At 45.7% G+C, this 14,681-nt stretch overlaps 1 gene segment (V, D, J or C); it reads left to right on the top strand.

The window, feature by feature from the left end:
* Window positions 1–449: 449 nt before the first annotated feature.
* Window positions 450–999, top strand: LOC104674479. The segment is given in 2 exon segments: window positions 450–571; window positions 674–999. Coding segments are annotated over 2 exon segments (360 nt in total).
* The last annotated feature ends 13,682 nt before the right edge of the window (window positions 1,000–14,681 follow it).

Genomic DNA, 14,681 nt, shown 5'->3' with positions numbered 1-14,681 from the left:
GAAACATACCAAGATACAGCCAAATAATATCACAGTATCATTATAAGTAGATTGTTTTGTAAACCTCACTTGGAATTTCTAGCTCTTTCCTAGAGTTAATTTAGGGAACAGTTGGATCCAATTGTGAGAAACGCAGGCCAGACACTGAGACTGGCTCTTACCAGATGTGAGCTCTTAGACGTGTCACATGGCCCCTCCATACTTGGGGGTTTACATTCACATCTGTAAATGAAGGAAACATTGACTCCTAAAGAACATATTTCATGTGCATGTAAAAGTATGAAGGCTAATGAGAATTAATTACTTATGAAGTATAATCACCCACATCCACTCTTGGACACAGCCCCCTCTGATGTATCCCTTACAGAACTCATTATATAGTAGGAGACATGCAAATAGGGTCCTCCCTCTACTTATATGAAAACTAACCTAGCCCTGACCCTGCAGCCCTGGGAGAGGAGCCCCAGCCCTGGGATTCCCAGGTGTTTCCATTCGGTGATCAGCACTGAACACAGAGAACTCACCATGGAGTTTGGACTGAGCTGGGTTTTCCTTGTTGCTATTTTAAAAGGTGATTCATGGAGAAATAGAGATGTTGAGTGTGAATGAACATGAGTGAGGAAACAGTGGATTTGTATGGCAGTTTCTGACCAGGGTGTATCTCTGTTTGCAGGTGTCCAGTGTGAAGTGCAGCTGGTGGAGTCTGGTGGAGGCGTCGTACAGCCTGGGGGGTCCCTGAGACTCTCGTGTGCAGCCTCTGGATTCACCTTTGATGATTATGCCATGGGCTGGGTCCGCCAAGCTCCAGGGAAGGGTCTGGAGTGGGTCTCTGGTATTAGCTGGAATGCTGGTAGCATACGCTATGCAGACTCCGTGAAGGGCCGATTCACCATCTCCAGAGACAACGCCAAGAACTCCCTGTATCTGCAAATGGACAGGCTGACAGCTGAGGACACGGCCTTGTATTACTGTGCAAAAGATACATAGTGAGGGGAAGTCAGTGAGAGCCCAGACAAAAACGTCCCTGCAGGAAGACAGGAGGGGACTGGGCTGCAGAGGGCACTCAAGACCCACTGAGCACAGGGTTAGTTCTGGGGCAAGTTGCTCAGGAAGGTTAAGGGCTGGTTTAGTTTCAGAGTCTTAGCAATTTCTCCATCTAATAGTTTCCCCAGGAACCCTGTCTAGATCTGTGATCTGGATCTGCCAAGACTGCCTGTGTCACCTTCCTCACCTGTGACTTTGGGGGAGCTGATCGTGGACACTCCAGTGTGTAGGATTTCTTGGTGACAGCAATTGTGTCTTCTGTCTAGGCATGTCTAGGGCTGACAGCAATTGTGTCTTCTGTCTAGGCATGTCTAGGGCTGACAGCAATTGTGTCTTCTGTCTAGGCGTGTGTAGGGCTGACAGCAATTGTGTCTTCTGTCTAGGCGTGTCTAGGGCCGGCCATCAGGAAGGACAGGCTGGAATTCTTGGAAAGAGGCGCACCTGCCATCCATCAGGGAATTTTGTTGTCTTTTGTTCTGCTAGAATTAAATCAGGTTCACCCAGTATAACTAGTACTATCTTCCTAGCTCAAGAAACTTGATGGCAGGCTTCAATAACACCTCTATGAAATCATCAGAGCAACACCTAGATTCCAGTCTCATTTAATAATTGAGACTATGTTCTAACCAAGGAGACACGTAAAACTGGTGACTGCCGTGGTCAATTCAGATCATATATTTGTCAATAGAATCTGGCTGGTATTATAAACAGCTTTGCCAAAATATGTGCATTAGTGTTGGTCTTCAGAGAAGCACATTCTATGACTGGATTACGTTTGTGTACAGTTTCCTAAGGAACCCGTCCTCGCTTTTGAGAGGAAATGCAGAGGGGGTGGAAGGAGGCTGGGGAAGCTGAAGGCATGTGAGGGAAGTTGGTCCCTGAGTGAAGGAGAGAGGGAGGAGGCCTGGGAGGAACTTTCTTAAACTTCTGTGCTGTTCTAGAAGGTCCAGCAAGGGCACTGAGTCAGAGTCGTGTCAAAGTTTCCCATGGGGACCCAGTGACTCCCAGCAGTGGCTCTGCTCAGATCAGCGCAGAGCTCGTTCTTCTCCTGAGAGTGGGGCACAGGATGGGGCACCAACACCAGCCATGGCATGAAAGACAGAGTGCAGCCCCGGGCACCTGGGTCAGCTGCATTGTGCTCCCTGAAGGTGGAGGGAGGGAGGTGCTGACTCAGGGCCCACACGGTGTGGGTTCTATACAGAACACAGGCTTTTACTTCATTTCTGTGGATGACATAGAAGCAAACATGCAGTCTGTAAACAATGGTGATTTCTAATTTGTCTCAATTGCTTTATTCCTTGATTCCACAGAATGTCCTGGAACAGAGTTGCCTTTCTCATGTGGAATTGTGACGTGTTGAGGATGTGTGATCCCCCTTTCATTGTTTTCCTCCATGTACAGCGATCCTGAGTAGAGTACAGCTGACCCTCCTTCCACACTGTTCCTCTCCCCTCCACAGGAAGAGCAGATAATTACCTGAGGCTGACTCTGAGGTGGGATCTGTCCTGTGCACCTCAGAGCCTGCAGAGACCCCCGGTTGCAGATTCATGGAGTCAGGTGTTTGTGCCTGTGGGAACCTCGAGCTGTTCTTTTGTCAGCAAACACTGCTTAGAACTAATTGTAGGTTCAGAATTAGGACACCCCCTGAGCTGTCGCACCTCAGCTCATTCTGCCACTCACAATCTCCAGAAATTCAGGAAATGGTTGAAGTTACATTTTTGTGCCGAATTGTTCTCATTTCACTCAGTTGTGAGTTTGTTCAGCAGAAAGTGCCCCCATTGATGGGTCCCCACCTGATGCAGCTCATTTGCTTCCACAGAAGTTAGGAGGCTCCTGAAACTTCTCATCCGCCCCTCTCTCTGCTCTTCATGTGAAATTCCATTTTACCTGGAATTCCGGTGTGTTGGTTTAGCCAGATTCCCCATCCTCCATGTCTGATTTTCCTGGATGTCTGATCAGGTTCCTCACCCTTCACTGTACCTCGGTGACGTCAAATCACCCTGGCCCAACATCAACAAGAATCCTGGCAGGTTGGTTTAAGGAGATTTTGTCACGCCCCTGCTGTTTCCAGTGGAAAAACTTAGTAATTTTCCATCTTCCGGACCCTACCCTGCTGCTTGGTTGTAAATCCTCACGTTCCCATTCTGCATTTAGAGTTCAGCTGAATCTCTCTCCCCACAGCAAAACACCATTGCCCTGGTCCCTACACCTACCATGAGGACCCTGGATAAAGTCTTCCTTACTGTGCTGGAACAAGTGTCTTTACTTGATATTTTTTCTTTAATAAATCTACCTTTAGTGCTTCCTAATTGCTCAGGGAACCTCAAAAAAATAAGATAAGTGCGACGATCCATTTTACTATAATGTGTGTATATGTGAGTTTCATTTTCCATGTGTGGTGCCCAGAAGTCCTGAGAACCAACACTTTTGCTTCTCTGTCCAATTCTTTGCTTCCGAAACCTGGGAGTCATCCCAACATGGGTAAATAGGCCATTTGTTTTTGTTTTTACTGTTTAGGGACCGACATGTTTCACTTACCCTGAAGCTTCATGATCACATTGATGAAAAGCAGATAGAGGACTTGTTTGGAAATGCCAGATTTACAGTAGACTTAACCACCCACATGTGTCTGGAGGTCTTCTTAGGATTCTAAGAATAGGATGTTTTTTCCACCACAGGACAAGGATGAGAACCTCTGAGCTGTGATGATAAAGGACAGGCAGGGCCATGTGAGGACAAGGATGCACTGCTGTCTTGTCCGGGGTGTTCTCTCCTAGCAACGCCTCCATCCCTTCCTCACTCTGTGGTATTTGTCAGATGGGAAACATTCCTAGAATTTATCTTTGACATATGGATGGAAGCCCAGGCAAGAGGCAGTTGGCAGCTTATTTCTGAACCTGCTTCTGCAGGGAATGCCCAGATCCCTTGCTCTCCTTCCTGGTTCCTAACCCCTTTAACCCCCTTCCCCTCCCTCACCCATCCACTGCCTATTTACCGCCCCTTCCCCACACCCTTCACTCCAGCACCATTTTCTTGGGCTCCTGGGAAACACAACAGCTTTGGTTTAACTCACAGCTCAGGCACACTCATGGGTCCCTCCAGAGCCTCTCAACTTTCCTCCTACAGTCCCTCAGCTCCTCCTTGTGGTCCTAACTCGGCCATCTCTACCCTCTCTGCTGAGCCTAACCATCCACAATCCATTCCATCGGGATTTGTGTACAGCAGTGGGTTAACTCAGCAGGCCTGAATTGCTCAAACCCTGCATGTTCCTAAAAAAGTAAATAACTCAAAAAATTTTAAAAAAAACAAAACTGTTTCTTCATTTACGGCTCTCTGTTACCTCCTGGGATGAGGTGTCCAAGTCCATAAAATATTCCACCTAATAACAGTGTCTGTGGATGTCTGCAGCCTTGGGACATGCGGTACGAGTTTAATCGCAGGGATTTATAGTGAGTGCCTGCTGTTGTTATGCTGGGGAGGGCTGTTGTCTGAGTACAGTGGTCAGTTACCCAGGTGTTCCATAGTCTATGATTCATTCCCAGAACACAGCCCTGGACAAGAAAGCTCGGGGCACTCCCCTGGGTATCAACACTTCACACATGTCATCTTACAGCACAGCTGGACAATTACCCATGTGCAGGAGGCTCCCCTGTGGGAGGACCCCTGAGAGCTTGTGCCTGGATTCTCCAGGGTTTCACTCCTTGTGCCTTTTTTTCATGTATTTTTCAATTGTATCATTTTGCTGCAATACACTGTTCCTGTGAATATGACAGTTCTCATGAGTCCTGTGTTTTTACTGAGTTCTGAGCCTGAGGGTGGCAGATGCAACCTCTCAATGCCATTGTATCAGAAGAAGGATTTCCTAGAGAGACCTCGACTCAATGACATGTGGCTGAAGCATTGTTTGGAAACATAAGTATTCAGTTGTGGAGTGGCAAAATCTGACACCTGGGTGACAACAGAATTACCCAGTCTGAGACAGCGGCTGAACCGAAGTAGATGTCTGCAGGTAAATGCAATTTAGAAATGATAACTCATACTCCCATAGAGCTGGCTCAATTGATACAGAAGGAAAAAAACATTGATAAGAATTAGCCTAAATATGCAATTACTATTTGTGAGAACTAAGTGAACATCCGGGAGGATTGCAGGGAAAGTGACACTGCGCCCACCTCAGATTTTGGCCAATCTCATTTCTGGCTGATGGGCTCCAGGGCCCTCACTAAGGGAGCAATTATGCTGGGATGACAGACCGAAGCTTTGTCTGGAGCCGTGAGGCCCGGAAATTGCTGCAGCCTCTGTTGCTTAAGCTCCGCATTGCGGAGACAAGATGGCGCACTTCCTGGTTCTTCATCATCAACTTTTCCCGTGAGCGCGAACTTTTCCCGCGCCCCCGTAGATAACTTCCCGCGCCCGGGAAAGACTAAGTCTACGGAGCATGCGCCTGGTGACATCTCTCATTATTCTCCTCCCCCTCTGCTCTGCCGCACTTCCTCTTCCCTGCCAGCCTATATAAGGCATTGCACTGCCGCCATTAAATGAGACTTGATCAGGACACTGTCTTGTCTCCATTTCTTGTGTCTCTTGTCTCTCTAAATTCCCACCCCCTCCTCCAAGGTCTGTGTTAACGATCCCGCTGGACGGGACAAAGCTTCACAAACTCTATCCACCCAGAAGGTGGCTCATGTGGTGACCTGGGGAGGGTAAACAGTAAAACAACTGAAATGAGGGAGGATAGTGACAAGGGGCTCTGCTTTTCAGCTTTATCTTTAGCGTAATATTTTTTGTTAATCTGGACTTGGACTATGACTAACGTAAAAGCGGACTCTGTTTTGAGTCCCTCAGAATGGAGGAGAATGCAGGGGTCAATGTTGCGCCCAGAGATTACTATAGAACAATAGGAGATGGTTGAACATGACCCAGACTCCAATCCTCTTGTTGCTGATGGGACAGCTGCCTTCCTGTTCCACACAACACAACAGCTTCTCCAAAGTGTGTTTACCCTGAGAACTGATATTGCCTTTCTCTTGTAAGTGAAAAAAAAAAAAATAAATAGAACACTCCAAATTAAGAAGTTGTAATGCTGTGTGTGTAAGACATTCTAGGCCGGGCGCGGTGGCTCAAGCCCGTAATCCCAGCACTTTGGGAGGCTGAGACGGGCGGATCACGAGGTCAGGAGATCGAGACCATCCTGGCTAACACGGTGAAACCCCGTCTCCACTAAAAAATACAAAAAACTAGCCGGGCAAGGTGGCGGGCACCTGTAGTCCCAGCTACTCGGGAGGCTGAGGCAGGAGAATGGTGGGAACCCCGGAGGCGGAGCTTGCAGTGAGCTGAGATCCGGCCACTGCACTCCAGCCTGGGCGACAGAGCGAGACTCCGTCTCAAAAAAAAAAAAAAAAAAAGACATTCTAATATGGGTTAATGATAACTTGGAATATGTGTCCACTTATCTTTTTATTTGTATAAATTCATGGGTGAAAGTACAATTTTGTTAAATGGATTTATTGTTTAGTGATGAAGTCAGGGCTTTAAGAGGAGTCATCATCTGGATGGTGTATGTTGTACCCATTAAGTAATTTCTCATCCCAAACACCACTCCCACCCTCCAAACCTTCCAAGTCTCCAGTATTTATTATTCCACACTCTATATTCTTGGGCACATATTATTTAGTTCTTACTTACGTGAGAACATGTGGTATTGCACTTTACTCTTCTGAGTTATTTAACTTAAGATGGTGGCCTAAAGTTTCATCCATGCTACTGTAAAATACATAAATACATAATTTCATTTTTTATTATTGAGTAGTAATTAAATGTGTGTACATATATATTCACAAATACATATAGTGTATTTGTGAGGGTGTATATGTGTGTCTATATAAGCACATATACATGTACAACATGTTTTTTGTATCTAATCATTCATTAACAGACACTAAGTTTGGTACCATGTATGTGCTACTGTGAATAAGGCAACAATAAATATAAATGCAGGCATCTGTCTAATATAAAATTTATTTTCCTTTGAGCCGATACCAAGTAGTGGGGTTGCGGAATCAAATATTAGTTCAATTATTAGTTCTTTAAGAAATTTCCATACTGTTTTCCATATAGCTTGTACTAATTTACATTTTCTCCAACAGCATATATGCACTACTGTTTCTCTGTGTCCTTACCAACATCTGTTTATGTTCAGTTTAGTTTTTATTTTTAACTTTTTAATAATAGCTAGTCTGACTGGTTTAATATGGTTTCTCATTGTAACTTTAAATTGCATTTCTGTGATGATTAATGCCATTGATTGTTTCTTCATATGCTGGTGGATGATTTTTTGTCCTGTTTTGAAAAATAAATGTCTGTTATTTGCTCACTTTAAAATGAGGTTATTTGTGTTTTCTTGTGTTGTTTTTGTTTCTTGCACATTCCAAATATTAGCTCTTTGTCAGACATAGTGTTTACAAATATTTTTCGTCATTCTGTAGGTTTTCTGTTATCTTTGTTGATTTTTTATTTTGCTGAGCACATGCTTTGCTTCTTACTTGTATGAAGCCTGAATTGTCTGTTTTGGTTTAGTTCTGTTTACTTTTAAGGTCGTAGGCATGAATTCTTCACCTAGGACAATGTCCAGAAAAACATTTCCTAGGATTTCATCTACAACCTTCAGACTCTCAGGTCTTCCAGGTAAGTATTTTATAGGTTTTGGCTTAACTTCTGTACATAGTGAGAGATATGGGTCCAGTTTTATTCTTCTGCAAATAGCTGTTCAGTTTTTCCTGCACAATTTATTGAACAAGGTGACCTTTTCCCAGGATATGCTTTTTGTCTAGTTGGTCACAGTCAGTTAGTTGCAGGCTTGTGACTTTATTTCTGGTATATCTATTCTGTTCCACATATCTATGGTTCTCTGCTTGATTGTTACATGTGTGTAAAAATACCACTGTCTTTTGTATGTTTTTTCCATTATTTTAAAACTTTGCTGAATTAATATATCAACTCTAGGAGTATTTCTAAAGAATATTAGTTTTTTAAGTACAAAATCATGTTACCAGCAAACAGAAAATAATTTGACTTTCCTTTTTCCAATTTGAGTGTCTTTATTTCTTTCTCCTGCCTGATTTCTCTGGCCAGGATTTCAAGTTTTATATTGATTAAGAGTGGTGAAAGTGGGCATCCTTGACATGTTCTGAGTCTTAGGAGGAATACTTTCAACATATTTTTATTCAGTATAATGTGTGAGAGTTTGTCATATATGGTTTTTATTCATTTGAGGTATGTTTTCCTTCTATTTTAATTTTGTTCAGGGTTTTTATCATAAAGAAATCCTAAATGTTATCAAATGCTTTTTTTGACCTATTGACATGATTGTATGTTTTTTGTTTTGAATTTTGTTTATGTGGTGGATCACAGTTATTGATACATGAATGTTGAGCCATCCTTGCATCCCTGCGATCCATTTTACTATAATGTGTGTATGGTGAGTTTCATTTCCATGTGTGGTGCCCAGAGTGTCCTGAGAACCAACACTTTGCTTCTCTGTCCAATTCTTTGCTTCCGAACCCTGGGAGTCATCCCAACATGGGTAAATAGGCCATTTGTTTTTGTTTTTACTGTTTAGGGACCGACTGTTTCACTTACCCTGAAGCTTCATGATCACATTGATGAAAAGCAGATAGAGGACTTGTTTGGAAATGCCAGATTTACAGTAGACTTAACCACCCACATGTGTCTGGAGGTCTTCTTAGGATTCTAAGAATAGGATGTTTTTTTCCACCACAGACAAAGATGAGAACCTCTGAGCTGTGATGATAAAGGACAGGCAGGGCCATGTGAGGACAAGGATGCACTGCTGTCTTGTCCGGGGTGTCTCTCCTAGCAACGCTCCATCCCTTCCTCACTCTGTGGTATTTGTCAGATGGGAAACATTCCTAGAATTTATCTTTGACATATGGATGGAAGCCCAGGCAAGAGGCAGTTGGACAGCTTATTTCTGAACCTGCTTCGCAGGAAGGCCCAGATCCCTTGCTCTCCTTCCTGGTTCCTAACCCTTTACCCCCTCCCCCCCTCACCCATCCACTGCCTATTACCGCCCCTTCCCCACACCCTTCACTCCAGCACCATTTTCTTGGGCCCTGGGAAACACAACAGCTTTGGTTTAACTCACAGCTCAGGTCACACCATTGGTCCCTCCAGAGCCTCTCAACTTTCCTCTACAGTCCCTCAGCTCCTCCTTGTGGTCCAACTCGGCCATCTCTACCCTCTCTGCTGAGCCTAACCATCCACAATCCATTCCATCGGGATTTGTGTACAGCAGTGGGTTAACTCAGCAGGCCTGAATTGCTCAAACCCTGCATGTTCCAAAAAAGTAATAACTCAAAAAATTTTAAAAAAAACAAAACTGTTTCTTCATTCGGCTCTCTGTTACCTCCTGGGATGAGGTGTCCAAGTCCATAAAATATTCCACCTAATAACAGTGTCTGTGGATGTCTGCAGCCTGGGACATGCGGTACGAGTTTAATCGCAGGGATTTATAGTGAGTGCCTGCTGTTGTTTGCTGGGGAGGGCTGTTGTCTGTTACAGTGGTCAGTTACCCAGGTGTTCCATAGTCTATGATTCATTCCCAGAACACAGCCCTGGACAAGAAAGCTCGGGGCACTCCCCTGGGTATCAACACTCACACATGTCATCTTACAGCACAGCTGGACAATACCCATGTGCAGGAGGCTCCCCTGTGGGAGGACCCTAGGAGCTTGTGCCTGGATTCTCCAGGGTTTCACTCCTTGTGCCTTTTTTCATGTATTTTTTCATGGTATCATTTTGCTGCAATACACTGTTCCTGTGAATTGACAGTCCATGAGTCCGTGGTTTTTACTGAGTTCTGAGCCTGAGGTGGCAGATGCAACCTCTCAAGCCATTGTATCAGAAGAAGGATTTCCTAGAGAGACCTCGACTCAATGACATGTGGCTGAAGCATGTTTGGAAACATAAGTATCAGTTGTGGAGTGGCAAAATCTGACACCTGGGTGACAACAGAATTACCCAGTCTGAGACAGCGGCTGAACCGAAGTAGATGTCTGCAGGTAAATGCATTTAGAAATGATAACTCATACTCCCATAGAGCTGGCTCAATTGATACAGAAGGAAAAAAACATTGATAAGAATTAGCCTAAATATGCAATTACTATTTGTGAAACTAAGTGAACCCGGGAGGATTTGCAGGGAAGTGACACTGGCCCCACCTCAGATTTTGGCCAATCTTCATTTCTGGCTGATGGGCTCCAGGGCCCTCACTAAGGGAGCAATTATGCTGGGATGACGAACCGAAGCTTTGTCTGGAGCCGTGAGGCCCGGAAATTGCTGCAGCCCTGTTGCTTAAGCTCCGCATTGCGGAGACAAGATGGCCGCACTTCCTGGTTCTTCATCATCAACTTTTCCCGTGAGCGCGAACTTTTCCCGCGCCCCCGTAGATAACTCCGCGCCCGGGAAAGACTAAGTCTACGGAGCATGCGCCTGGTGACATCTCTCATTATTCTCCTCCCCCTCTGCTCTGCCGCACTTCCTCTTCCCTGCCAGCCTATATAAGGCATTGCACTGCCGCCATTAAATGAGACTTGATCAGGACACTGTCTTGTCTCCATTTCTTGTGTCTCTTGTCTCCTAAATTCCCACCCCCTCCTCCAAGGTCTGTGTTACGATCCCGCTGGACGGGACAAAGCTTCACAAACTCTATCCACCCAGAAGGTGGCTCATGTGGTGACCGGGGAGGGTAAACAGTAAAACAACTGAAATGAGGGAGGATAGTGACAAGGGGCTCTGCTTTTCAGCTTATCTTTAGCGTAATATTTTTGTTTAATCTGGACTGGACTATGACTAACGTAAAAGCGGACTCTGTTTTGAGTCCCTCAGAATGGAGGAGAATGCAGGGGTCAATGTTGCGCCCAGAGATTACTATAGAAAAATAGAGATGGTTGAACAGGACCCAGACTCCAATCCTCTTGTTGCTGATGGGACACTGCCGTCCTGGTTGGAAGGGTCTGGAGTGGGTCTCTGGTATTAGCTGGAATGGTGGGTAGCACATACTATGCAGACTCCGTGAAGGGCCGATTCACCATCTCCAGAGACAACGCCAAGAACTCCCTGTATCTGCAAATGGACAGGCTGACAGCTGAGGACACGGCCTTGTATTACTGTGCAAAAGATACACAGTGAGGGGAAGTCAGTGAGAGCCCAGACAAAAACGTCCCTGCAGGAAGACAGGAGGGGACTGGGCTGCAGAGGGCACTCAAGACCCACTGAGCACAGGGTTAGTTCTGGGGCAAGTTGCTCAGGAAGGTTAAGGGCTGGTTTCCTTTCAGAGTCTTAGCAATTTCTCCGTCTAACAGTTTCCCCAGGAACCCTGTCTAGATCTGTGATCTGCATCTGCCAAGACTGCCTGTGTCACCTTCCTCACCTGTGACTTTGGGGGAGCTGATCGTGGACACTCCAGTGTGTAGGATTTCTTGGTGACAGCAATTGTGTCTTCTGTCTAGGCGTGTGTAGGGCTGACAGCAATTGTGTCTTCTGTCTAGGCGTGTCTAGGGCCAGCCATCAGGAAGGACAGGCTGGAATTCTTGGAAAGAGGCGCACCTGCCATCCATCGGGGAATTTTGTTGTCTTTTGTTCTGCTAGAATTAAATCAGGATCACCCAGCATAACTAGTACTATCTTCCTAGCTCAAGAAACTTGATGGCGGGCTTCAGTAACACCTCTATGAAATCATCAGAGCAACACCTAGATTCCAGTGTCACTTAATAATTGAGACTATGTTCTAACCAAGGAGACATGTAAAACTGGTGATTGCCGTGGTCAGTTCAGATCATATATTTGTCCGTAGAATCTGGCTGGTATTATAAACAGCTTTGCCAAAATATGTGCGTTAGTGTTGGTCTTCAGAGAAGCACATTCTATGACTGGATTACGTTTGTGTACAGTTTCCTAAGGAACCTGTCCACGCTTTTGAGAGGAAATGCAGAGGGGGTGGAAGGAGGCTGGGGAAGCTGAAGGCATGTGAGGGAAGTCGGTCCCTGAGTGACAGAGAGAGGGAGGAGGCCTGGGAGGAACTTTCTTAAACTTCTGTGCTGTTCTAGAAGGTCCAGCAAGTCACTGAGTCAGAGTCGTGTCAAAGCTTCCCATCGGGGACGCAGTGACTCCCAGCAGTGACTCTGCTCAGATCAGTGCAGAGCTCGTTCTTCTCCTGAGAGTGGAGCCCAGGACGGGGCTCCAGCACCAGCCATGGCATGAAAGACAGAGTGCAGCCCGGGGCACCTGGGTCAGCTGCACTGTGCTCCCTGAAGGTGGAGGGAGGGAGGTGCTGACTCAGGGCCCACACGGTGTGGGTTCTATACAGAACACAGGCTTTTACTTCATTTCTGTGGATGACATAGAAGCAAACATGCAGTCTGTAAACAATGGTGATTTCTAATTTGTCTCAATTGCTTTTTTCCTTGATTCCACAGAATGTCCTGGAACAGAGTTGCCTTTCTCATGTGGAATTGTGACGTGTTGAGGATGTGTGATCCCCCCTTTCATTGTTTTCCTCCATGTACAGAGATCCTGAGTAGAGTACAGCTGGCCCTCCTTCCACACTGTTCCTCTCCCCTCCACAGGAAGAGCAGATAATTACCTGAGGCTGACTCTGAGGTGGGATCTGTCCTGTGTACCTCAGAGCCTGCAGAGACCCCCGGCTGCAGATTCATGGAGTCAGGTGTTTGTGCCTGTGGGAACCTCGAGCTGTTTTTTTGTCAGCAAACACTGCTTAGAACTAATTGTGGGTTCAGAATTAGGACACCCCCCGAGCTATCACACCTCAGCTCATTCTGCCACTCACAATCTCCAGAAATTCAGGAAATGGTTGAAGTTACATTTTTGTGCCGAATTGTTCTCATTTCACTCAGTTGTGAGTGTGTTCAGCAGAAAGTGCCCCCATTGATGGGTCCCCACCTGATGCAGCTCATTTGCTTCCACAGAAGTTAGGAGGCTCCTGAAACTTCTCATCCGCCCCTCTCTCTGCTCTTCATGTGAAATTCCATTTTACCTGGAATTCCGGTGTGTTGGTTTAGCCAGATTCCCCATCCTCCTTGTCTGATTTTCCTGGGTGTCTGATCAGGTTCCTCACCCTTCACTGTACCTCGGTGACGTCGAATCACCCTGGCCCAACATCAACAAGAATCCTGGCAGGTTGGTTTAAGGAGATTTTGTCACGCCCCTGATGTTTCTGCTTAGCAATTTTCCATCTTCCGGACCCTACCCTGCTGCTTGGTTGTAAATCCTCACGTTCCCATTCTGCATTTGGAGTTCAGCTGAATCTCTCTCCTCACAGCAAAACACCATTGCCCTGGTCCCTACACCTACCATGAGGACCCTGGATAAAGTCTTCCTTACTGTGCTGGAACAAGTGTCTTTACTTGATATTTTTTCTTTAATAAATCTACCTTTAATGCTTCCTAATTGCTCAGGAAACCTCAAAAAAATAAGATAAGTGCGATGATCCGTTTTACTATAATGTGTGTATGTGTGAGTTTCATTTTCCATGTGTGGTGCCCAGAAGTCCTGAGAACCAACACTTTTGCTTCTCTGTCCAATTCTTTGCTTCCGAAACCTGGGAGTCATCCCAACATGGGTAAATAGGCCATTTGTTTTTGTTTTTACTGTTTAGTGACAGACGTGTTTCACTTAATCTGAAGCTTCCTGAACACACTGATGAAAAGTAGATAGAGGACTTGTTTGGAAATGCCAGATTTATGGTAGACTTAACCACCCACATGTGCCTGGAGGTCTTCTTAGGATTCTAAGAACAGGATGTTTTTTCCACCACAGGACAAGGATGAGAACCTCTGAGCTGTGAGGATGGAGGAAAGGCAGGGCCGTGTGAGGACAAGGAGGGGCTGCTGCCTCGTCCAGGGTGTTCTCTCCTAGCAACGCCTCCATCCCTTCCTCACTCTGTGGTATTTGTCAGATGGGAAACACGCCTAGAATTTATCTTTGACATATGGATGGAAGCCCAGGTAAGAGGCAGTTGACAGCTTATTTCTGAACCTACTTCTTTAAGGAATGCCCAGATCCCTTGCTCTCCTTCCTGGTTCCTAACTCTTCCCCTCCCACACCCATCCACTGCCTATTTACCGCCCCTTCCCCACACCCTTCACTCTAGCACCATTTTCTTGGGCTCCTGGGAAACACAACAGCTTTGGTTTAACTCACAGCTCAGGTACACTCATGGGTCCCTCCAGAGCCTCTCAACTTTCCTCCTACAGTCCCTCAGCTCCTCCTTGTGGTCCTAACTCAGCCATCTTTACCCTCTCTGCTGAGCCTAACCATCCACAATCCATCCCATCGGGATTTGTGTACAGCAGTGGGTTAACTCAGCAGGCCTGAATTGGTCAAAACCTGCATGTTCCTAAAAAAGTAAGTAACTAAAACATTTAAAAAGAACTTTTCTTCATTTATGGCTCTCTGTTACCTCCTGGGATGAGGTCTCCAAGACCATAAAATATTCCACCTGATAACAGTGTCTGTGGATGTCTGCAGCCTTGGGACATGCGGTACGAGTTTAATCACAGGGATTTATAGTGAGTGCCTGCTGTGGTTTTGCTGGGGAG

This window comes from Rhinopithecus roxellana, chromosome 5 (genome assembly GCF_007565055.1).
Source record: "Rhinopithecus roxellana isolate Shanxi Qingling chromosome 5, ASM756505v1, whole genome shotgun sequence".
NCBI classification, from domain to species: Eukaryota; Metazoa; Chordata; class Mammalia; order Primates; family Cercopithecidae; genus Rhinopithecus; species Rhinopithecus roxellana.
The sequence above is the reverse complement of the archived record's forward strand: the minus strand, read 5'-3'. Positions and strand labels throughout refer to the sequence as shown.